Consider the following 24470-nt stretch of genomic DNA (forward strand, 5'->3'; position numbering starts at 1 on the left):
GTGGCCTAATATATATATATATATATATATATATATATATATATATATATATATATATATATATATATATATATATATATATATATATATATATATATATATATATATATATATATATATATTTATATACGCCGTCAATAGCCTACCGAAAGTCGGTAGCCAAAAATAAATTCTTATCCTACCGAAAAACCGTTTCATTGGCTAAGAATTTCACGTGTCAAATCAACCAATAAAACACGCTTTCGGTAGAATAAATAATTTTAAATAGACTGCCGACTGTCGGTAGCAAAAAAAAAGTCTTATCCTACCGAAAGTCTGTTTCATTAAAAAAATGTCACATGTCAAAACGAATTTATTAACAATAAAACGCGCATTTGGTGGTGTAAATAAATGCAAGCAGAGATGGTAATATTAATAAGTATTTTTATTAACTTTTTTCTACAAAGTTTAAGTAATAAACTTTGCATAATAAACTTTTTTAGTGTATAATATATATTTGTAAAATATTAAAAATTTAAGCCTTCGGAAAACTTTTAAAATATTATATTATTGAAACTTTTAAAAAATTATAGGTTTTTCACTTAACGGGGCATGTTAGGGCCTAAACTAAGTTCATGATGCTATTTCCTTAACCCTTTAAAGCCCCACCCAAGCTTAACTATAAAAAAAAAAAATATGATCAACTGTGGAAATACATGTTTTGGGGTGCAAAATACAAAAACATAACTATATTTGAAATTTTATTTGACAATGAACTTTTTTAAATTGTAGCAAATCTGCTACAACGGGCTTTAAAGGGAAAAAAAAGTTTCAAATGTTCTATCGGTAGTGGCAGTTCTTATAAATGAAAATCCTTGAAACAATTTTGTTCTGTTTGCATACAAAGCCAAACATTACATTTTTGGCATTGAATTTATGAAAATCCTGCACATTATATAAAGCTTATCGATTCCACTTATATATTTGTTGTTTGTTTTAATAATATAGGGTTGATTAACATTTATATTCTTTTTATACTTTCGGTTATATCGTTTAACAGTATGAACCGGTTCAATTCTATCATATGAAGATACTAAAGTAACAGCTTTATTATCATACCAGCGTACCAAAACTAAATTTGAATATGTGTCAGTACAATAATCATAGCTTCCACGGCCAACTTTACATAAATCCTTTTCAAATAGTAACGGACACTTGTTCAAACGATTTGTACGAATGGTGCCTACAAACCAAATTGATCGTTCTTTGAACATATCCAACAGAGTTAGCGATGTGAAAAAATTATCTGCAAACACTTTAAAGTTATGACCAGATGGTAAGCTGGATGACATATTAAGGACTATCGATGCACCGACTCCATATGTTGATGCTTTACTCGATTCGGTTTTTTTACCCTGGTAAACATCAAAATCATAAAGAAATCCACTAGATCCACTTCTACCCCAAGGCTTGAATCCCCATTTGGTTGGTTTGTTTAATAGGTATTGTTTTATTAGAGAGCGTCCTTTAAAAGCAATCATGGTTTAATCCACACTATGAAATTCTTCTGGTGATTCCTTCAGAAAATTTATGCGCAGTCCTGTAATCCAAGGGCGCAATTTCCAGATGCGGTCACAATCCTTAGTTTCCTGTGTAAAATTTATATTATCAATAAAATCTAAACTACGCAAGATAGACCAGAAATGATTTCGTGACAAAACAGAGCTAACGCCATCATAGCTCATGTATGCTTCCCAATATGATCTAATCGATGGCATCTTAACAAACCCCATTCGTAAATAGACACCAATATATTTTTCAATCTCTTTTGGTGTTAAATTAATACTTGAACTAGTTGATTAAGTGCTGTATAATCTGGTTTGCTCTGTTACTGTTTTAAGAAGCTCATCCGTGACAAATATTTCGAAGTACTGATAGGGAGTCCTGTCATCTGGTATGGGTTGCGGTGATAGCTCCTGAAATTTTGTATCACCAACATATCAACCTTTTTCCAAAATCCTTTTACTGGTTTGTTCTTATTTACCATATTAGACAAAGGTTGCTCATCATCACTACTATCATTATTATCATGAAGGACAATTTCTTCTTCACAATTTACATTCAGTTGCCGAACGGGTCCTTCACCACAAAAATCATTCTTATCTACAATATTATTGATATTCTCAGGCTCATAATCTGAATCTGAGTCATTCAAGTCAAAGTCACTATCTCCATCAAGAATATAAGCAAGAGCCTCTTCTATGTTATAATTTTTGTTTTTAATCATCTAATATTAATTATAAGTTAAACAAAATTAATATGCATAAAATATCCCATTGTAGCATATCTGCTACATAAAACCTAAGCATGCTATTTCATACATTTAAAATTATAAAAACTATAACAAACACTTGCAAGAACTTCTTTAAACTTCTTTATATTAAAAGAAACCTTAAACTCGTATCATAACTGTCATAAAACTATTTAAAAGAAACTAATTTGGAGCCGCATTATAGACAATACCGCCATTCTTTAAAAATAAGATTTGAGTGTTGGTGTTTGTCGTGATAACACAAACTTACAATATCCAAATTAATTACGTAATGAAACTGTTGTTGTAAATATGCCACAAGGGGCGTTTTTGACATGAATAAATAAGCCATACTCGAATGCCAGGTTAATAAATATTTGTTGCAGATCTGCTACACGGGGCTCTAAAGGGTTAAACGTTCTTATGTATAACATATACATTTAATTCACAGTTTTCTGTAAATTAAGTCTTCCTATTTTGATAAACAAAATGATTTTTATTTTTTATTTTTAGCAATAATGTTCAAATTTTTTATTGATTTTAAAATCAATACAATGTATTGAACATTATTGAAAAGGAAAAAAGGCAAATTTGAAATACAGCTTGAGTTAAAACAATAAAACCTACAATATAATGTTTCTCCTGTTTGTAAATTTTTCTTAAACTGAAGCTAATGATAATGAGGCTATTAGGCTTGTATTTAAATGGTAAGTGTATTTAAATAATTGGTCAGTATTATTTTGAATAAATGATGTTTTATAGTCATATGGTCAGTATACTGTGATCATTACCCACGAGAATGGCCTGCATAAACCAAAAAACAAAAAAGTTAATTTATGTATATCCACTGCACCTATGCCTAAAGCAATCAATATACACATTATTTAAAATACTGACTACTGGATTATTTTTATACTGACCATTTAATTAATCATCTTACCAAAAACGTCTATTATAAGAATTTATTCATACTTTAAATAGCTTGTTGCAAGTAACTTTACTACAAACACTGCCTTGGTTTTTAGCTCATAAACAGTGCTGGGCAAAATACTTTTTAAAAGTATTTGAAATAAAAATAAAATAGTCTACCTAAAAAGTATTTGAAATGAAAATAAAAATAAAATACAAGGAAAGTATTTCAAATAAAAATACATTATAAAACTATTTTAAATACAAAATACAAAATACTGGAATTGTAGCGACTCGAATCGTACATCACAACTTTATTGACATAATTTAACATTTAAATCAATATTTATTGGCGTTTAAAAGTAACAGTTTTTCGAGTGTTGCATCACTAAGACAGTTCCTTCGTGGCGTCTGAATTTGTCCAGCGGTGCTAAATAACCGCTCAACGGGTGCGGATGAAGGTAAGGTCGTATTGTACCTCACAAATACGTGTTTTATAACTTCATATTTTGCCAAGATTTTAAAATCCGTACCAGAGTCGCTTAAGTACGATAAACATTCGTTGTTGACTGTTGTTTGTTCTGCAATGTTAATTTCGCTAAACGAGAAAAAATCATCACTCATGCCAATGCTACTAGCTGATTGAGTACCTGGAAGTGGGTCAGGGTCAGAAATAGTATTAGCTCTGTCCAGCTAAGTAGCAGCTAAGTCTCAGCAACTGTTGTTGCTGAGACTTAGCTGCACGAACGAAGAGATCACGACAGAAATCTTTTTTATCACCCGGAACCCATCTCATTTTGAAGTAGGGATGCGATACTGCTGCAACTATCCTGCTGGCATTATGTTCAGAAAATGATAGATGAACCTCAAGTCTTGTTTTCAAGCTTGTAAGCATAGATTCTGCAAATTTCTTAGCATGCTTCAGTGATTTCTGCTGCAGGTCCTGCAACTTCTGCTGTACAGTGTGCAGCGTCGGAAATACATCGCCAAAGTACACATTGTCACTTTGTAACCTGTCAATGGCAACAGCAATAGGAGCCATTATCATTACATACTCTTCTAGACATTCTAACTCCTTCTTTTTGAACTTTGGCAACTTCAAAACGTCGCATAGCTTATCTTGCGACTGGAGAATGCATTTCAATGCATCATGCCGGGAGTTCCATCGTGTAGGGACTGGTATCAGTATTGCCCTTGCGATAATTTTTTCACAGCATCCGATGCCTTGGAACTTCTATGAAGCAAATTCCAAATGCTGGTACACTTGGCCAATGCAGCTCGATAAAGACGTTTGAAATCAGCATCAGAATCACATGCGTTATCTGCATCAGTAGTTGATGTGAGGCTGAGAGAGTGACTATTGCAAGCTTCATGGTGAGGCAGAACAACTTCAGTATCATCATCCGTGTCTTCGCTAACTGGTAAATTTAGGACTGCAGTCATGTCCGCTTTTTCAACATCATTGTCGGAATTTTCTGCTTCATCATCATCACCAGTTCCTGTTTCCTGAATTTGTTCTTCAGCAGTTGTAGAGATCCCTGAACCAGATGCAGTACTGCTAGTATCTACAAAATATTCTCGGAAGGCTTTGCTGAAGTTAGAGGCATTATCTGTTACTGTTGCTGTAATTTTTTCCACGTGTAACCCATAATCATTATGAATTTTTGAGATCATTGCAGCCACTGAGTCGTAAGTATGACTTCCAAAAAAACATTGACAGGAAAGAGCAACAGATATGCGTGATACTGAGCATTCAGTACTAATATCAATATAGTGAGCTGTCATTCCTAAGTAGCTCTTTTGGTTCACTGACCAAATCAGCTGTTGTCACTGACCAAGTCAGCTGTTGTACAAACAAATGGTACTTTACTGAAGACTGTTCTTTTATCATCACGCATTTTTTGCAAACGGGCGTTTAATCGCTTGCCTAATGTTTTGCAACAAGGTATACTGACATTGCGATTGAGTCCGTGGATCAAATTTTTAAACGCCGGCTTTTCCACTGTGATCAAGGGGCGCATTTCCTTCACAACGTAGTCAGCAATAAGCTTGTCAACTTCATCCTGTGAAATGGATGTTTGATTTCGAGGCATAATATGTATTTGTTTCAACTTCTTAGAAGCAGGACCAGATTCGACAGAAGGTCCACCTCCAACTCCAGATTCCATCTCAGCTACCGAGCGCTTACGCTGTTTTGCAACTTAAACCTTGTGCTGCTTGTATTCCTCGATTCGCTTTTTGCCATGAGCATTCTGCAACAACAACAACAACAGTCAATCAACCGAGATTATTGCATTTATTTGTGTTATGTTGTAGCGTTGCTTTATGTGTTTATCGTTTTTACTGTTTAGTGCGCAATATAATATAGTGTTTTTGTAGTTATATACATACCTGAAGATGTTGAGTAAAATTAGAAGTTGCTTTCAGTGAACCACTGTAGGTTTTTTTGCCAACACATAGCATACACTGTGCAATAATTTTAACACCCCCTGTAGTTTTACTTTTAGATATAATTTTGAAAAATTTTCCATCAAAGTATGGCAGGGACGGCTTGTTCACTCTCAGCATTTTCATTTTCTACAATTTCAGTCGTTTTCTACAATTTCAGTCCATTTTGAATTTTTGGTAGATTGGTTCCCTCTAATATAGTAGTTAAATAACAAATTACCATTACCAAGGGTGGTCCAAGGCAGCTCAATCCAGCCAAAGAACTTTTGGAAACCAAGTTTTAATTAATTTGCTGTTGGTGGAAAAGTATTTTGTATTTTGTGTTTTAAACAAAATAAAAAATAGCCTTGAAAAGTATTTGAAATAAAATTGAAAATACTAATGAATAAAACCATTTCAAATAAAAATAAAAATAATACAAAAGTATTTTAAATAGTATTTTAAATACTTTCATTTAAAATACTTTTTAAAATACTCAACACTGCTCATAAATTACATAAGTTTCAAACTTATGTAACTTATTTAACGAAATGCACCACGAGAAGGTAAACCATAGGACTTTGCATTTCATATCTTTTTATTAAAGAAAAAAACAAAAGCACATTCAAGGGATGAAAAAGTCTAATTAAAACTAGTCACTGATTATGAAAAGAACGTCATTGTTTTTTATTTTTTATTTACTAACAATTATGGTCCGATCATCTTTTTTTTTATGACTGTGAAATTCAACATACAAAAAAAAACTAACAGAATGTCAAAATATATATCTATACAATTATAACTAAAAACTGTACATAAAATCTAACCGATCTATAAATAAAAACTATTCATAAAATCAGCTTTTAAAACCCAACTAAGCATCACTTTAAGAGAACTAACTGATCTTTATTACCATATAATGAAGTATTAAAAGAAAAAATGAGGTTAAACTGTAATGAATTGTTGATGCAAATTTAAGAAACAATTTAACAAATAAGCTCTACCCTAATTAACTTTATACCCATTTGCTTTTGTTTGGAACTAGATGCTATTAAATATAAAATTATACAAAACAGGATGCAGATGTTTATAATATGTAATACAATCATTTTTTAACATACTAGCATGTCCTTTAAAAGGATCAAGTTTCACAAAAGGAAATGGGGCATCAGAAGACTGTCGGCAACGTTTTTTAGGTAGACCTATAGTTGTAAGTGTTGCATCTTTAGGGCGCCCACATTGGAAAACACATTGAGGTAAATGAATCTTCTTTAAGCCAGAAACTAAAATAAATGCATAATATTCTATAATTCTTATTCTTCTTATTCTTACATAACTCATACTTAACGTATTTTATCTTCAATAGCAGATAACAATTTCTAAATTTATATTTAACTGTAATACCTACTTCATTTTCCACAACTAAACATTCTTCTTGGTGTGGTTTTGTGCTATCCATAACAGATTGTTCTGACAGTACTTTTCTGATAACTTTATCTTTGTTCTGAGGGTTTCCATTCACGTCTGCTAATTTCTCCAGTTCTCTGTGAAACGATTCTTCAACAGTTGATGATGTTGATGTACCCTCTTGTACTCCTGCAATGGAAAAATCCGGAGTTAAGAATATAGAGTCTTTCTCCACAAGTTCTTTTACAACCATGACCTTTCCATGTTCCCAACCCTTTTGCAATGCTTGAAGAAGATTCATTCGCTGTTCAAAAGTATGTCCTGTAGACTCTGATACTAAAGTGGCTAGAAATGAAGTTGCTTGAAGAGCAAGTTTGAACTTTTCATGCTGAGAAAGTTTTTTTTTTTCTTGGTGCTGCATGAAGCTTTACACAAGTCTTATCATTTCTGGCAGGTGTTATAATAACTCGCTGACAATAATACTCCCTTGTCCATCTTTCTGTACATAGCTCAGCATCAAACAGATTCATTCCGTGCAACTGGCGAAGAGCAAAGATATGGCGACAAGGCAGACTCATGGACTTGAAAAACATACAAGCACATGAAATAGAAGTAACTTTAAGCTGACCTTCACCAGATAAAAATTTGACTTCGAGACGCAAGGTCATTTATTAGAGAGCTTACGATTAGAAAACTGCAACGGCAACTTCTACAGTTTATGACAAATATTTTACACTAGGCATGCGCAATGGATGGGATTCCCTGAAATGCCGTTTTAAAACTTTTTACGCAACGTCAAAACATTGAATTTCGTGTTTTCTGAAAACGGCTTATAAATGGATCAAAGTAGTACTTGCTCCAAAAGTGTAACAAAGTAATTATTTACTTTCTGATACAAATTTAGGATATATACATAAGTATAAATGCATGAATATATATATATATATATATATATATATATATATATATATATATATATATATATATATACATACATACATACATACATACATACATACATACATACATACATACATACATACATACATACATACATACATACATACATACATACATACATACATACATACATACATACATACATACATACATACATACATACATACATACATACATACATACATACATACATACATACATACATACATACATACATACATACATACATACATACATACATACATACATACATACATACATACATACATACATACATACATACATACATACATACATACATACATACATACATACATACATACATACATACATACATACATACATACATACATACATACATACATACATACATACATACATACATACATACATACATACATACATACATACATACATACATACATACATACATACATACATACATACATACATACATACATACATACATACATACATACATACATACATACATACATACATACATACATACATACATACATACATACATACATACATACATACATACATACATACATACATACATACATACATACATACATAAAATGGACTTTAAGTTTATTAATTTATTCAGGTTCTTATTTTTTTATTTCTTAGTTTAATGAGATGGACAGAAGAGCATGACATTTTCTTTCTTCGTGAAATATTACTCCATGAGCCATACCAGTACAAAAAAGGGTCCATAGAAAGAGAAAAAAGTTGGGAAAAGATTGCAAATGCACTTAATTCTGCAAGTCAACCAATTTTTAAAGTTAAGTCAAGAGCTGTGCGAGACCACTTAAATGTTTTAATTGAAAATCATAAAAAGAAAACAAAAGATGAAGAAAAAGCATCTGGTATTAACCCAGTCGAATCAGAGGTGGATATAGCTGCTGCTGATATTATGGAAAGATTCAAAGAGGCTGACGAAACACATTCATCACAAAGTGATGCAAAATTACTTAAACAAGTTAATGATCAAAGTAAAGCTACTGAAATGCGAAAACGTAGTATGGAAACTTTGCTAGAAACAACAGAAAGAAATGGGCAAAAAAAGTGCAAGCGTCCAAAAAATAATGGTTCTGAAACTATGGTATATCTACGAGAGAAAGGAGAAAGAGATGGAGCTATAAAAAAGGAAGAGCTAGAATTAAAAAAACAAAGTCTGCAGAATCAATCCGAAATGTTGAAACTCTTTCAACAACAACAAACAATTATGCAGGAAATAGTGCAACAACAATCACAGCAGCAAGCGACAATGTTAGAATTAATAAAACAACTTTCCAAAAATAAATGAAATTCACTTGAAAGTGACTAATATTTTCTAAAAAAAAAAACTTCTTTATTATTTTCTTAAAATAAAAAAAACTTATTTATAAAAGTTGATTTAAAAGTTCAAACATTAAGTGAACTAGTTTTTTATTATTGTCTTTTATTTTTATACAAAATATTCCTCAAGCGTAGGTGGATTAATACCAAAATAATTAGATGTCTGCGAACCATATAAACAACTTCGAGCATTATTTAGTAAGGCACAAACTATATACATTTTTCCCACAGCATTTAGGCCGATTTTTAAGTTTTTTTTAAAGTCTAAAAATTTAAAGTAGTTCAAAATATCTCCAAATAACCATTCAATTGAGACTCTGACTTCACTCATTCTCTTGTTCCAAATTTTCTGCTGTGGAGATAACATTGCACCTTTAAAGCCTGTTTGTAAATGCACTCTAAGAGGATATGCAGGATCACCATAAATACATAAGGGATTTCCTGCAGTATCAAATGAATGCTGTCCTAATAAATTTAATAAATTAGAGTCAGCTAACATTCCACTATCATGTTTTTTTCCCTCAACTGGTCCAAATAAGTTAGCTATAAGGCCATTTGGAGCAACCACAGATTGAAATTTTAGACTGTGTATTTTTTTATGACCATTGTAAAGTACTCTTTGGTTTTTTCCTGGTTTAGTTATTGGTCTAACAGTCCCATCTATGAATCCCCAGCAGTTTGAGAGAGGAGCTCCTTTGCGATGCACAACATCGGCAAATATTTCTAGATTATTTGGAGAAAACCAGTTTTGATTCAGTGTTGTAAATAAATGAATCCAACGTTCATAGAGAAAGTTCATAACTTGATTTGAAATCATGCTTAATTGCGGAACAGGTCGTCCAAAACGAGGTATCATATCGAGTAGTCTACATGGGTAGGAAAACCGTTTTAAAAAAATACACAGTGCTTCTACCGGAGTAACTTTTAAGCCGTTATAACATATAAACTCTTGAGGTAGTTGAAATACATTGACTAAGCGATATATATCACCACGTAGAAATCTAAATTCACTTTTGCATTCATCATCAGACATGATTTCTAAACAAAATTGCTTATAACTCCAAAACGGTAAATCTGGATTCTTAGACGAATTAAATTTGTAAAGCAGTAAAAATTCCTCGTCGTCTATGATATTTGATTCTAATGCAAGCAATAAACTATTTCTAACATTTCTTAAAGGAGCCATTTTTAAATTTTTCTTTTGTTTATTTCAAGATGTTTTCTTTTTTTTGAAGCGGAAATTCGTAACTAATTTTATTTGAAGACCGCAACTGCAAGTCGCAACCGCTCGATCCAGACCTTTGCCGTCTCCGTTGCCGTTGCAGTTTTCATATCGTAAGCTCTCTATTTTAACACTAGCTGAAACGCATATGATGTCAGAACTTCTTTAAAATTTGCCTCAGTGGAGTTAGGTTCAAACATATCAACATATATTTTTTGCATTTGATAAATAGTTTGGTAGTCTCTTTCATTCCGCATTGAGGTTAATAAAACATAGAATTTATGAAGGAAGTTTTCTAAAGTAATGTTAAAGTCAATAACTTCTTTTAGTTTTCCATTAAAATTCTCTAAACGGTTATTAGTGGTGTTCATAAAGTTTGTACAAGCATAATTCAAACCCACTCATTACGAATGTTGTGCCAGTTATCATTAAAATATTTCAGAACTGTGGTAGGTGCTGAAGAAACAAATATTCCATAAAAATCATTGTATTGGTCCTCTGATGTTGCATAAGCTAATTTCTGAATGAGCTTAAGACATGATGTTTGTTGTCCACTTTTGATCTCAAGCTTGACAGTAGGAATTTCGCGATTGAAAGTTCTTAAAATAAAAATTAGATCATTTCATCATTTATAAAATACATAGATTTGTAACACTTGAGTTTTATATGAATCATTACATATAAAAAGTTTTCTTGAGTTGGACATTTATCATATTATCGTTTCTCCATTACACACTTCACCAACGGTTGATGTGGCAGCAACTCCCTTGCGACCTCTTCCCTTAATCAGTGGATGTATGTACAGAGAAATCTGCCATCCCTACAAAAGCGAGTGACGACATATTGCTGATCTAATTATATTAATTATGCAATTTTACAATACATTTATTAGCTCAAGTTACCTAAGAGTGTGTAATAAGCAAAGTAACAGAGATGCATCTGGAAAAGCAGCACGTAGAACACGTCTCTCTGTCAAGTCTTTGTCTGATGGCATTAGTCTTTGATCAAGAAACATTGTTTCTCTTAAATGTTTCCACAAACCAACTAATAATCAAAAAAAAAAGAGTTTATTATTATCAATAAATTAGTTTCAAGTTTAAGTTATAAAAATATTTTTGTTTGCTATGACAGTAACTTAGCTAATTAAAAGAGATACCAATTAAATAATTTCTATTTTACTCATGCAATCTAAAATAGTAAAATATAAGATGCATCTGTAACTGACATCTTTGAACATCACTGGAGGACCCTAGGATTGTCCCGCAGAGCATATTCCCCCCAGTTGCAATAAGTCATTAGCATTTCAGGTTCAAAGTAACAGGACTGAAGAATTTTTTTTTTCCAAATGTTAACCTTTTTAGATGCTCTAAGTCACCACAATATGATACAAAATGAATTTGAAATGTTTTTTGGGGGCTACCTGTCCATGGAAATCTAATATACGTACTGCATGAGAAAAAAAATCAAACCTCAATGATGCAGCATCCTCATTTGTAAGTAAATCTACAGTAGCTACTTCACTTTCAGCTGTTTAATGATATTAACATAAATTAAAAATGTTTCAAACCAAATATACAAATTTATTTAAAAAAAAAAAAAAACCAAAAAAATGAACAACTTTGCAAAATATATTGATAGTATGTACTAAAAGCAAACATAAAATGTATAAAGCAACATAATAACCAGCACCATCTTCACAAAGTATAATATATACAGGCAGTCGATTTTGTAACAGTTTGGGTAATAAAGGGAGTATAAGAAAAGAAATAAATGTGTAACTTACTTCAGATACTTCATGGTTATGTGTTTTATCCATATCTTGTAAAACTAAACATTGTCCATCTTCTGACGCTTTAAAATGCAGGTAGAAAGGAAAGTTTTTTTTAAAAGTTCTATAACAATAGTTATAATCAGAATCCGAAATATGGTCTATTTTAGATATATAACAATTCTCATTGAAATAAAATCATTAGCAAATAAAGCCACCTTTAATGTGAAATTTTTGAAGTGAAGTTTTATTTGTATTTTTAATTTTTTTACAGAACAAAATTATCTCTAATATTTCAAAAGTTACAAGAGTTTTAGTAAGACCTCTTCAGTGAATATTTTCCAAAAAAAAAACGACAAACAAACTGAAGAACTATTCACTGAAGAGGTCTTACTAAAACTCTTGTAACTTTTGAAATATTAGAGATAATTTTGTTCTGTAAAAAAATTAAAAATACAAATAAAACTTCACTTCAAAAATTTCACATTAAAGGTGGCTTTATTTGCTAATGATTTTATTTCAATGAGAATTGTTATATATCTAAAATAGACCATATTTCGGATTCTGATTATAACTATTGTTATAGAACTTTTAAAAAAAACTTTCCTTTCTACCTGCATTTTAAACAAACAAGAAGCCATAAAGCTCGTCTTGAAACAGCCATTCATAGCTTTGTTTGTGTAAAGTTGTATGTAACTAACCTAGGGGTTTTATGTTACTAAACTTGTGGTATTAGGAACTACCCTTTAAAAGAAATTGCATTGATTCGATGTTGATTCGGTGTTTCTTTTCAACATTGATTTCATATTGATTTACTGTCCAAAATGTTAGCCACTTATCAACGTTGATATGTTGTATAAAACAAACGTTGATTAAACGTTGCTTATCAACGTTAAATCAACAATTATCGATTTAGTTGTTTTGCTAATAATTTACTTAATAATATGGTAATAATTAATAATATTTAATAACTTAACAATATTTAATAACTTACTGTTAGAAATAGGATGATGGCAAAAAGTTTGGGGAAATTTAAACAAACTGTAGAAAGGACATCGATTAATTCAAAACAAACTCAGAAGAATTATGAAAAAGAGTAAGCATTGCGTGATCAAAGAGCTTGTTTATTAACATATTTTCAAAATTTTACATACTTACAAAATTTTTCTTTTCAATTTTTGATTAAAAATGGCAAATTTTTCTTGTTTTTTCTTAACAAAAAGTTATAGATGGTTCAGCATTTGCTCGAAGGTTCAGCATTTGCAACGTGGTTCGTCTTTAAAATTTCTCGGTTGTGCCGTGTTCTAGATTGTCTTAGGAATTGTGAAATTCCCGAATGGAATTAGGTAACTTTTGCATCATGATGCTGCCTTACAATCGCATCTAAAATCAAATTGCAGAAATTATTGCAAGTTATTACATAAGCAAATGACTGACTGGGATAACAAATCTATTAAGTATAACACGAGTTATTGAGACGATTTTTTAGGAATTAATGAAAGTCCTATAGTTATGCTGGTGTTAAAATTGTATGGAGGCCTAAAATTGCCTGTATCTCTTCCTCCTCTTTTTTTTATATTGGGGCGGAACAAACTTTAACTAAAAAAAAATCAATAAAACTTTTCTTAGCTACTATCAATTGATAAAGTGTGTATGTTTTAAAATTTGTTTTAAACAAACCATCAGAGACATTAAAACAGGCCCCAGCTTCCTCACTCATCAGCAGCTTTCCCATAGCAAAGACTGATTTATATGCAGAACAACCTCCACTTCGGCTAAGGACATTCAACCAGTAATTAAATAAATTAAATGTTAAATAATAATCTTCATATAGATTACTTCAACCCTTTATTAGTACCTTCTTTGCTTCTGGGTTGATAAAGGACCTAAAATAGCCAATAAAATCAGATTTTGATTAACTCCTGACATTGGTATTGGCCGCTTGCAGCCCTTTCAGAAGTAAATTTGTTTAAAAAATAATAATAAGATAACCAACAACGGCTGTAATCCTTAGCATTAAAAAAAAAATAACTGTAATCGTACCTTTTTATCTATCTTTGCCATCCAATTCAAGACAACTTTTTGAAAATCTCAAAGTATAACGTAAATTTTTTTTAGAAAAAGAAACCTTCATTCGCTTATCAATATAAAATAAATAAATAAGCAAATATATATGGAACGCCATTTAACGCATTAAAAAAAAAAAGGTAAAAAAAAAAAAAAAAAGAAAAGCTGTACATTCTTAAAAAGTTATTTACCATGACTAGACAACTGCTTTTGTCTCCTATCCTCTTCTTCTGACTGAAAGGTTTTAGCACCATTTTCTATCTGGGAACATATATGTATATATGTATATAAAACTTTTTGTTACAGTAACACTTATAACAAAATATTATCTTCAGCTTTGATTTATGGAAATGAAAATAAAACAGCTATGTTAAAAACAGTTTATAAACAGGATAGGCATTTGGTTATATTTGTATCAAAAGCAATATTTACACTTTTTGTACCAATTCACTTGATGACAGTTTCAGTTTGCTTGTAACTTCATTGTTTGCTTTCGAGAAGTCAATGGTATTTTCAACTACTGGAAAGTTAGTTGCTTCTTTGCTTAAACATGGAGTTGATATTGGTTTCAGAATTTCTATAATTCATTAAGGAAATGAATGTTTATTTTATCATAATATTGTTTTTAATTTTAAAGAAAATAATTAACCTGATATTTTTGGAATCAAGTTCATTCTACTTTGGTTTTCAGAACTCATTAAGTAATGTCTTTTAAATTCTTTTAGTTCCTTATCACTAACTTCCACATCATCATCACTATCACAAAATGCCATTGTTATCTTTCTCCTTTAATATATAATTTTAAGAAAACTTTAATTGCATGCTATGGATAATTTATAATTTTAGAGGATTAGATAAGAAAGTGAAAACTTTTCTTTTTTTAAGAAAAACATATTTTAGGGAGCTTTACTTCTGCTTTGTTCTTCTCTTCTGTGTCAGTTTCAATTATATCATGTGTTGCATGCGGATTTTCTTCAATAATGGCTCGCATAAGCTCAATATTCTCAGTTGTATACGTGGTTTGAGGGTGCCCTGAGCGGGGATCATCTTCAAGACTCTCTTTACCATTTTTAATTAAAGTAGCCCACTTGGTAACTGTTCTATATTTGGAGCTTGGTCACCATGAACTAAGACCATTTCATCTGTTATGGCTTTTGCGAAAACTCCAAACAGAGCACGGGTTTCAATATATGCTCAATATTCCAATTTTTACATTTTTAAAATTTTTCTTTTTAACGTAAAAATAAAATTTAAATAACTTTTTTAATAAACATTCAAAATATTTCAACAAGTACTTAAAATGTCCATACGGTTTAAAATGTTATATAAATATTTAATTACTTCCTGTCTCATTGTATCTTTATAGATGAAGTTCTATGGACTTCTCTAACGACCTAATATATATATATATATATATATATATATATATATATATATATATATATATATATATATATATATATATATATACATACATATAAATTTATATTTATCACACGGAGCTTCCATCTACCTCGTTTTCTTTTCACACCAAAATCACTATTATCTTTTGCTTTGTTCTTATGACTGCTTCTTTTTGTGTTATTTTGTGGATCATTGAAGGACGTTGAAGAACTTAATTCAACATTTCGTGATGAAATATTTGCTAATGACTTGCAAATAGAATTGTGTAAGTTTAAAGACAATATTGGAAGTAACGCTCTGGACTGGAGTTGGTTTTCTACAAGAGATTTACTGAGTTCTTTTAAAAACAATCTGCTGTGATGTGTCTTCTGTATATTCCAGGTAGGTTTTAAATGCATCCAAATTACAAAAGCATTTACAGCAAATATGTCTAGGATGTTGTAAAAGATTACCATAGGCCATCTGAATTATAAAAAAGTAGGCAAATAAATAATAGATCTCATAAACTTATATAGATAATTGCTATATTTGTAAATACCTGCTGGTCATTCTCTTTGTAGAAAAATTAGAGACCATTTGGTCAAGAATATCTACTTCCCCTTTCGTTGACTTTTAGTCCAGAATTATCTGTGGTTTTTTTGTCAGGGGGGTTCGATAACTCTGCATCACGATGATTGCTACTCAGGAGAATGACTGACTTTCCTTTCTTTGGGATATATGAGACTAAAGTTAATTGTTCTTGGTGACCAAACAATGAAGAGTAGATTTTTCGTGTTCAAACTGGTAAAAGTTCTGTAGGAGTTTCTTTTTTATTTTTGCGCATCGTTCCAACTAGACTTAATTTTTACTCCAAACGTTCTTGTGTAAGTGTTACTGATGTGAAAAAGTTCTCCATTGTAACATTTCTTCCAGATCCTTTTATCACTTCAACTAAATCATGTACTACTCGTTGTTCTTGACTTCTTTCTGGGCCATCCCCACGAATACGACCAGTATAAATTTGTGCATTCAAGACATAGCTGGTACTAGAATCACACAATAACCATAGCTTTAGCAAATATTTAGCTGGTTTGGATTTTATATATTGTCTAAAGAAACAACGTCCACGAAATGGAACCAGCTATTGGAAAGTGTTTGTATCTAAATGTCAAAAACCTCACGATTAGGTGCAAATTTGTCATTGCTGCGTCTTAATAATCGAGTTGCTTTGTCGTCAAATCTCAAAGCTCTTGGAATGGTATGAAAACGCTCACAACTCATTACAAAACGAAAAATCTGCCGGCCATTTCTAATGTCCTATAGCTCCTCTGTAGTTTCACCTGCTGATCGGTAAACACCTGCTAGAAATAAAAGTTCGAGAAACCCATTTAGTTCATCCTAAGATATTGGTGCCCACTTTTCTTCAAAGAAAACTTCACCTTCTTTGTTTGATTTAGTTAGAACTATCTTGAAGATATTTGGGGTAAAAAAAAGTTGAAAAACAGCATTTATCGAATCTGTTATACGTATTGCATATGGTGTTAATTCTGGTTTTAACTTAATGACATTTTGTAAAAAAAAAAATTTTTTTGGAATTGTTTAGCCTTTGTTTTTGCCATATTTAATTACTTTTTAGGCACTTATAAACATTTGTTGTATTTCCAACTTCCACTTCAGTTTCAACTATTTCATTAGTTTTACCTGGACTTATTTCCTCAGCTCTATCATTACGTATACTTTTTCTTTTTAATACCTGATTTGCATAGCTTATTTTCCCTTCACTATTTGTACCATAAATGCTGCTAGTGCCTCTAACTCCACCACGAATTCTAAATCTTCTAGGTCCTTATACTGGTGTTGACTTATTCTCTACTTTTAAAATTGCAGGAGTATCTACCCAGTGGGCACAGGAACGTTTAAAAAACGTTTATTTCACGTTTTTATGCGACGTGTCTTTTGGGTTTAATATCCGTTTATATGAAGTTACGAAATCACGTCTTTTTTGGACGTGCCGTGAACGTCCCAGATAAACTTACAATGAACGTGTTTTGGTTTTTTCTTGCACGGATTTAAGACCAGTTCTTGATACGGAAAATTTGGTTGTCAGGAATTCTAGCAAACCAAATTTTCCGTTTTTTTTTTATAGAAAAGAAACGAAATATAAATGGATATGTAACTATTATTTAACATTAACTACATTCTGTCTGGACTTTCTTCACGTCGTTCCAGCGCAATTCGTGGTGCTCGCTTTAAGTGATCTCCAATGTATCGGTCAATGACATCACGGGTGTTAGATTCTGATACGAGCGCAGCTGCAAAAAAAATAAAACAATATATAATAATAATAATAATAATAATAATAATAATAATAATAATAATAATAATAATAATAATAATAATAATAATAATAATAATAATAATAATAATAATAATAATAATAATAATAATAATAATAATAATAATAATAATAATAATAATAATAATAATAATAATAATAATAATAATAATAATAATAATAATAATAATAATAATAATAATAATAATAATAATAATAATAAAAAATCTGCAGTTATTAATAAACATTCTACATAGGGATAAAGTTACGATATTTGAACTTAGAACACGGCATTATCACCGTGTTCGAATGCATAAATGATAAAAAGATAGAAGACTCAATCAAACAATAAAATGACTAAATAGTGCATAATAACATTAATTAACAATACATTAATTTATTAAAAATACCTATAATTGCTTTGTATAAGAGGGTTCGCTTGAAAGGACGCTTTCCTTTTTTTCCAGCTTTATTGAATTTCGCTTGAATTCGCCTATGTAACACTTCGTTCAGGCATTTGTTTACTAATTGAGAGGATGTATTACCCCCCAGCTTTTGCAAACGTTGGACCTATATAAATAATATCAAAGTTCTCTGATAAACAGATTTTATGTTTCACAATACATAAATCTTAATCTTATCATTACGTTCCACTTAAGGTATGTGAAAAAATTGCACACACACTGGTTTAATAAAGGATCTTTATCTGTTATAAAAGACCGTTAACATTTTTTTCTCCCAGAATTTTTTTATTCTGGCAGAGAGTGTATTAAAGCTGTGATAGTTAGACTTCAATGGTAGCGTTTGATTAATAAATATAAAAAAGGACTCAAAAACATTACCATTAACTCAAATTCACTTTTATCAACTAATTTTCTCTCTAGCTGATCAAATTCTTCTATGGAATCGCACTTCTTAATATAGAACGACGAATCATTAGGCTCAGTTCTCTGTCCGAGTCGATCAATAGCAGCAACAATATTAGCTTGTGTTGTTTTGATCTCTGCCATTTCCATAAAGAAAGCGTATTGCCAACCTATGATAAACCAAAACCTAGAAGCTACACATAAAAAATAATTTTAAAACATCATTTAATATTGGGATTAACTTAATCAAAACAATATTCAATAAGTTATAGCTTTTGAAAAAATCAAAGTCAATATTATTCCTTTGAAAGCAATTACATTAAGGCAACATTTTATGATCAATGCAATTCATACCATGAGACGAACCAATTTAACTGCCCAGTATTCAATCTTTGGGAGAGTAAACAAAAAGTGGTTACAAAAATACTCATATAGTGTGTAACTTATTTTTTGATAAACTATAGCCATATAAAATAGTTTTGAATAGAAGAAAATCTTGTAGATTTTCTTCATATTGCCACTAGTAACATATATTACTTAGGGTGATTGGCTCATAAATCATTAGAGTCTTTGACAGAACTAATAAAGAAATAGTTGTGTCAATCCAAATTTTGTTAGTAATGAAAAGAAATACTTACGTCTGAGATCCATAGTCTTGAATGTAACTGGAGGTTCACCATAGTTTCCAAGAAGATAGTTTGTATTTCTCTGCAAACCATCAACATTCTGTTGACCAGGGAACGGTCTAAATGACGTCGTGTTATTTCTTGGTGATCTTTTAGGTTGTTTTGAACATTTCAGTAATTCTCTTGACAACTAACTTAAGTTTCCCGTTGACTGTCCATGCTGTGATAAGTTCAATGTGGAAGATTCTGACTGATAAGTTAAGCTACTTGAAGAACATTGTGCTTTTCTTTGTAAAATCGGCTCTTCATAATTAACAAAGGAAGCATTTGAACAGAGATTTGAAGCATAAATTGGTAATTTTTGAATTTGTTGGGACAGTGACTTTCTTGGTGAAGGACAAAGAACAGTACTACTGGCATCATCTACATCCAATATGGAAGGTTTTTTTTTAATTATAATCTCTGGGCTTTTTTCCCGAATATGCTTCTCAATATTGAATTCAAAATTATCTGAAAAAATATTATTTAAAAAATTACTAGGATCACTAAACATCAACACAATTTATATCTATATATATATCTATATATATATCTATATATATATCTATATATATATATATATATATATATATATATATATATATATATATATATATATATATATATATATATATATATATATATATATATATATATATATATATATATATATATATATATATATATATATATATATATATATATATATATATATATATATATATATTATTACTATAATACAAACTAAATAATTAGCTTGGTTTATATTACATTACTTAAAGTTTCACGCAATAGCGATCATCAGATGTTATAAACCGTAAAAAGACCGTATACTATGTAATATTTGAATATTATTACCATAAATATTGTAATATTTAATATTTGTTAACCAAAATAATATACTAATTCAAGGGCGATCGAAGGGCGATCGAAGGGCGATCGAAGGGCGTTGAATGATTATTATGAAGAAAGAAACTTAATCCAAATTTTAGATCAAATTTTAAAAAATTGTTAAAATACCATTATTTAAAGATTTTATTAATATTAAAAACTCTTAAGAACAATAGTCATTTACTTTGTGCTGACGCGCGTCTGGGGTAAAAAACTAGAGAAATGTTTAAAAATAAATATATAGTTTGCAAATGATACAAAAACAAACAATAAATTATATTCATTACTTTTTATCAACGTTCCATCAAAATAATGACTTTTGGATAAAAAAAATAAACTGAATTTGTTAAAGAATAATTATATATATATATATATATATATATATATATATATATATATATATATATATATATATATATACTATATATATATATATATATACTCCTGAATTGAAATCAGTTACTTGCCTAAAAATACAGTAAATAGTCTATCAATTATCAAAAGTGGTCTTGCCAGACTGGTAGGTAATAATTTAAAAATTATATGTTTTTTCCTTTACCTATTTATCAATTTACATTAAAAAGCAGCATTAACTGTAAGAATTTGTTATTATTATAGTAAAAGTATATTGCTAGTTCTTTTTCAAAATCAACTGTCTTACCAGAAAACCTATTTGTGTTTTTAAATATTTTTTTATTACGTTATATTAAATACTTTTTGACAAGACTTAGTTAAGTCAGAAATCTTTGCTTAAACTAGAAAACCTTTCCAGGAAGAAAATTAAATTCAAATCTAGAAGTGAGTGCTAAAAGAAACTTGCCTTCAGGGACATCACTACACAAATATTCAGAATCAATATACATGCAATCGTTGCACATATCCTTTGTATCAAACACTGCGTCGATGAAGATGAGTAAATATTGTTAAGAAAGGAAGATCACTGAAAACATCACTTGCTGAGTTAGAGCAGAAATATATAATATTGTTAGAAATATCGAAGAAAAAGATTGACAATATTAAAACTCTATAACCGTATATACCTTCAATAAAACACCAATTTTACAACAATTTACAACCCATAATTGAAAAAACTGAAGAATAATCTGAAATTATTTTAGATCAAAGTGATTTTTATTGTTAAATAGATTAGATTAGTTATGTTTTGTTTTTTGCAATAGTAATACAAGCAATACAAGCATTATACAAGTAAATGGGCGACGCCAGATATGAGTTGGCAGGAGTTTGATCTGCTAAAAATATGCCTTTTTCAAGGCATATTTTTAGCAGATCAAACTCCTGCCAACTCATATCTGGCGTCGCCCATTTACTTGTATAATAATGTATTGGCTTCTTTCCTTTTGGAGGCCAGTACACTATCTTTTGATTTACATCAACCCAATGCAAGGGAACTATGCACTTTTTTGTCAAACCTTCTTCATTTATGGTCACAACAGAATACAGTCTTCTTATGGAACTAAAAAGAAAAACAAAATATTGTTTATGTTTTAACAAACAGGTTCATAAAATGACACAAATATAAATGTGGTGTGCAAACAATGTCACATTCTGAACAAATTGTTTTCAAATATTCATATTGTCAAATAGTTTTATCTTATTCATATTGTCAAATAGTATTCTCAAATAGTTCATACAAAAGTAAGAGTCATCAAAATTTATGTCTGTAATAAAATTGAAATGTTTCAATGTATGTTTAATTGGCCATAAACATACACCCATGCAGGTTTGTGGTCTTAAAAAGGAAGATAAATGATTGCAACTTTAACAAATCTGATAGGATTTATTTAATCTATTATTACATACTAACAAGTAAAATAAACAATATAAAAAATATTTTTTGTCTTATGCTAAATCTAATACTATATTTTCATGCTAATAAACCAACTCATGTACCAATGCTGAAATAACAAACCCATCTTCAACTTTCATACAACAACATTTACGTAAAAGGTTGTCTTTACGTTCAACACAAACAAGAGGTTGAACACTATTTCTAAGAAAGTATATTCCAATATCTTTTGATGGGAGAAAATGAGTGAAGTAATTTTCCAAGCATTGTTTACGATATGATTCGCACTGAAACTGATCTTCAGCAACTTGTTTTATTAAGAAAACTATAGTATTCTCAGTTAAAAAGCAATTATCTTTTTTAGATGTAGTTATTTTACTAGTCAACTTCTGTAACAGAACTACATCATCCATTTCATCCAATCTTTTTGTAATCTGAACTAATGGATTGTGTTTGCTACGTACTAACTGCTTTAACTTTTGGAGGTAATTCTCAAATTTAAAAGACGATATAATGTCAAGAGAAACATTATAAAAAAAAACATCATCACATAAATGCAAGAGACTATGGACATTGTACACACAAAACAACTCTCCAAAAATTTCCTGGGAATTTACTACAAAGTAACTTAGGAGTTGACGAGCACTTTGAAGATTCAAATTACGAACATGAGTATTACTTTCGCACAAAAGCCTTATTGCAACAGAAAAGCTAATAAAGTGCTTATAAGCAGCTGTGTCTACAATTCCTTTTAGAACAACTATGCCAGTATAAAGCAAAAACGTCCGCAGTTCAGTTGCTTTCCACCGATCAAGCTCACTTAACGTTCTGGGTTGTCGTACAAAATTACTTGGTAGCTTTCCATTCAAACCCACAAGTTTAAAAGTAATTTGACTTATCATACTAGTGGATATTTTCCCAGTATTGGTACCTTTAATAACCCCTTTTAAAAAATATAACCATCTCCGCATACACCCTAAGCAGATGCATATAATCTAATGGAAACATGTTGATAAAGTTTATTGTATCAAGTTCTCTCAGAATTGAATTACTTTGTTGATGAGATCTCCCATTTTCATCTTTTTCCTTATAATCATCATTTTTAAATTTTTCATTTGTTCTCAAACTAACACCTTCTTCTTGATGTGTAAAGACTACTCGGTGAGTAATACTTTTCCCCACTATTGTACATCTCTCACAAGAATGCAACCCAGAATGAGTAACAATTCCTTTAAGCAAAGCTCTAGCAGGGGCATCACAAATAAAAGCATAAATATTAATTTTGTAATTAATTCCATTAACATTGATAAAATTATCCTGCAAATCTTTTAACTCATTAACAAAGTCTCTTAAATATGTATCCAAGGGTGGTTTGTTATTCCCACAATAAAGTCCCACAACAAACGGTTCAAAGTTCATAATAGAGGCAAGAATAGGCCACAGCTGAGTAGAACTTGATTTGAATATTAAAACTTAAATATAAAGAAGTTTCTGAAATACCATCGATATTAAAACTTAAATATAAAGAAGTTTCTGAAATACAGTGAAGAATAATATTTTTTGTAACTTCTGCCTTTAAACCCAAGTAGATGAAATCTCCATTATCAAGATTAGTGTAAACTATGTTTCGCCTAGTATACAACAACGTCCTAGAGTCTTTAGGGACATTAAAAGAAGATTCTAAAAATATGTTTAAGATTTCGTTTATACATTGTCGTGTGCACCCATTTTTAATTGCCCAACTGCGTAGTTTTAAACATAAAGCCTCATCATAACTGTCATTTTCAGTTATATTTTCATGACAATTTGATAACTTTGAACCTTCATTTTCTGATGGTAAGTCATTAACAACTGGATCATCCAAACAATGATTTATATCATCTGGAGATATACAACTGTGTTCAGGCTCAGCTTCATCAAGGGGCTCTGGATTTACTGGAAAATTTGACATGGATATATCATACATTTGCATAACTGCCCTTCTACGTGCACTCCAAGAAGAAAGCGAACTAAAAAGTTTATAGTTATTTCACACACCTTCTTTCTTTTGGTAAAAAATTGTTAAAATTAATTGATAGTTATTCTAATTGGACTCAACAAAACATTAATTTAAACTTAACCTGCAA

General features: G+C 30.3%; 4 protein-coding genes and 4 pseudogenes across 4 annotated transcripts in view; 2 read left to right on the forward strand and 6 right to left on the reverse strand.

The window, feature by feature from the left end:
* LOC149884570 (uncharacterized) overlaps positions 1-24470 on the forward strand; it is a 317612-nt gene that overhangs the window by 208171 nt on the left and 84971 nt on the right. The window lies entirely within an intron of this gene.
* On the reverse strand, positions 1868-2266 carry LOC149884609 (uncharacterized). The gene has a single exon (XM_090095381.1). It carries the CDS (start codon positions 2264-2266, stop codon positions 1868-1870), a length of 399 nt encoding a protein of 132 aa, XP_089951507.1.
* On the reverse strand, positions 4395-5498 carry LOC149884610 (uncharacterized; annotated as a pseudogene).
* On the reverse strand, positions 5401-7701 carry LOC145185735 (uncharacterized; annotated as a pseudogene).
* Positions 6382-9308, forward strand: LOC145191363 (uncharacterized). The gene is made up of 2 exons (XM_090095378.1): positions 6382-7907; positions 8630-9308. The coding sequence occupies exons 1-2, from the start codon at positions 7870-7872 to the stop codon at positions 9306-9308; spliced, it is 717 nt and encodes a 238-aa protein (XP_089951504.1). The 5' UTR covers positions 6382-7869.
* LOC149884611 (uncharacterized) lies at positions 9450-10972 on the reverse strand. The gene has a single exon (XM_090095377.1). It carries the CDS (start codon positions 10524-10526, stop codon positions 9450-9452), a length of 1077 nt encoding a protein of 358 aa, XP_089951503.1. The 5' UTR covers positions 10527-10972.
* Positions 10685-14259, reverse strand: LOC149884612 (uncharacterized; annotated as a pseudogene).
* On the reverse strand, positions 22021-23812 carry LOC149884613 (uncharacterized; annotated as a pseudogene).

The sequence above is a fragment of the Hydra viridissima genome, unplaced genomic scaffold (assembly GCF_058129835.1).
Source record: "Hydra viridissima isolate aposymbiotic clone 2 unplaced genomic scaffold, HvirCarnegie_v1 scaffold_8, whole genome shotgun sequence".
In the NCBI taxonomy this organism is placed as follows: Eukaryota; Metazoa; Cnidaria; class Hydrozoa; order Anthoathecata; family Hydridae; genus Hydra; species Hydra viridissima.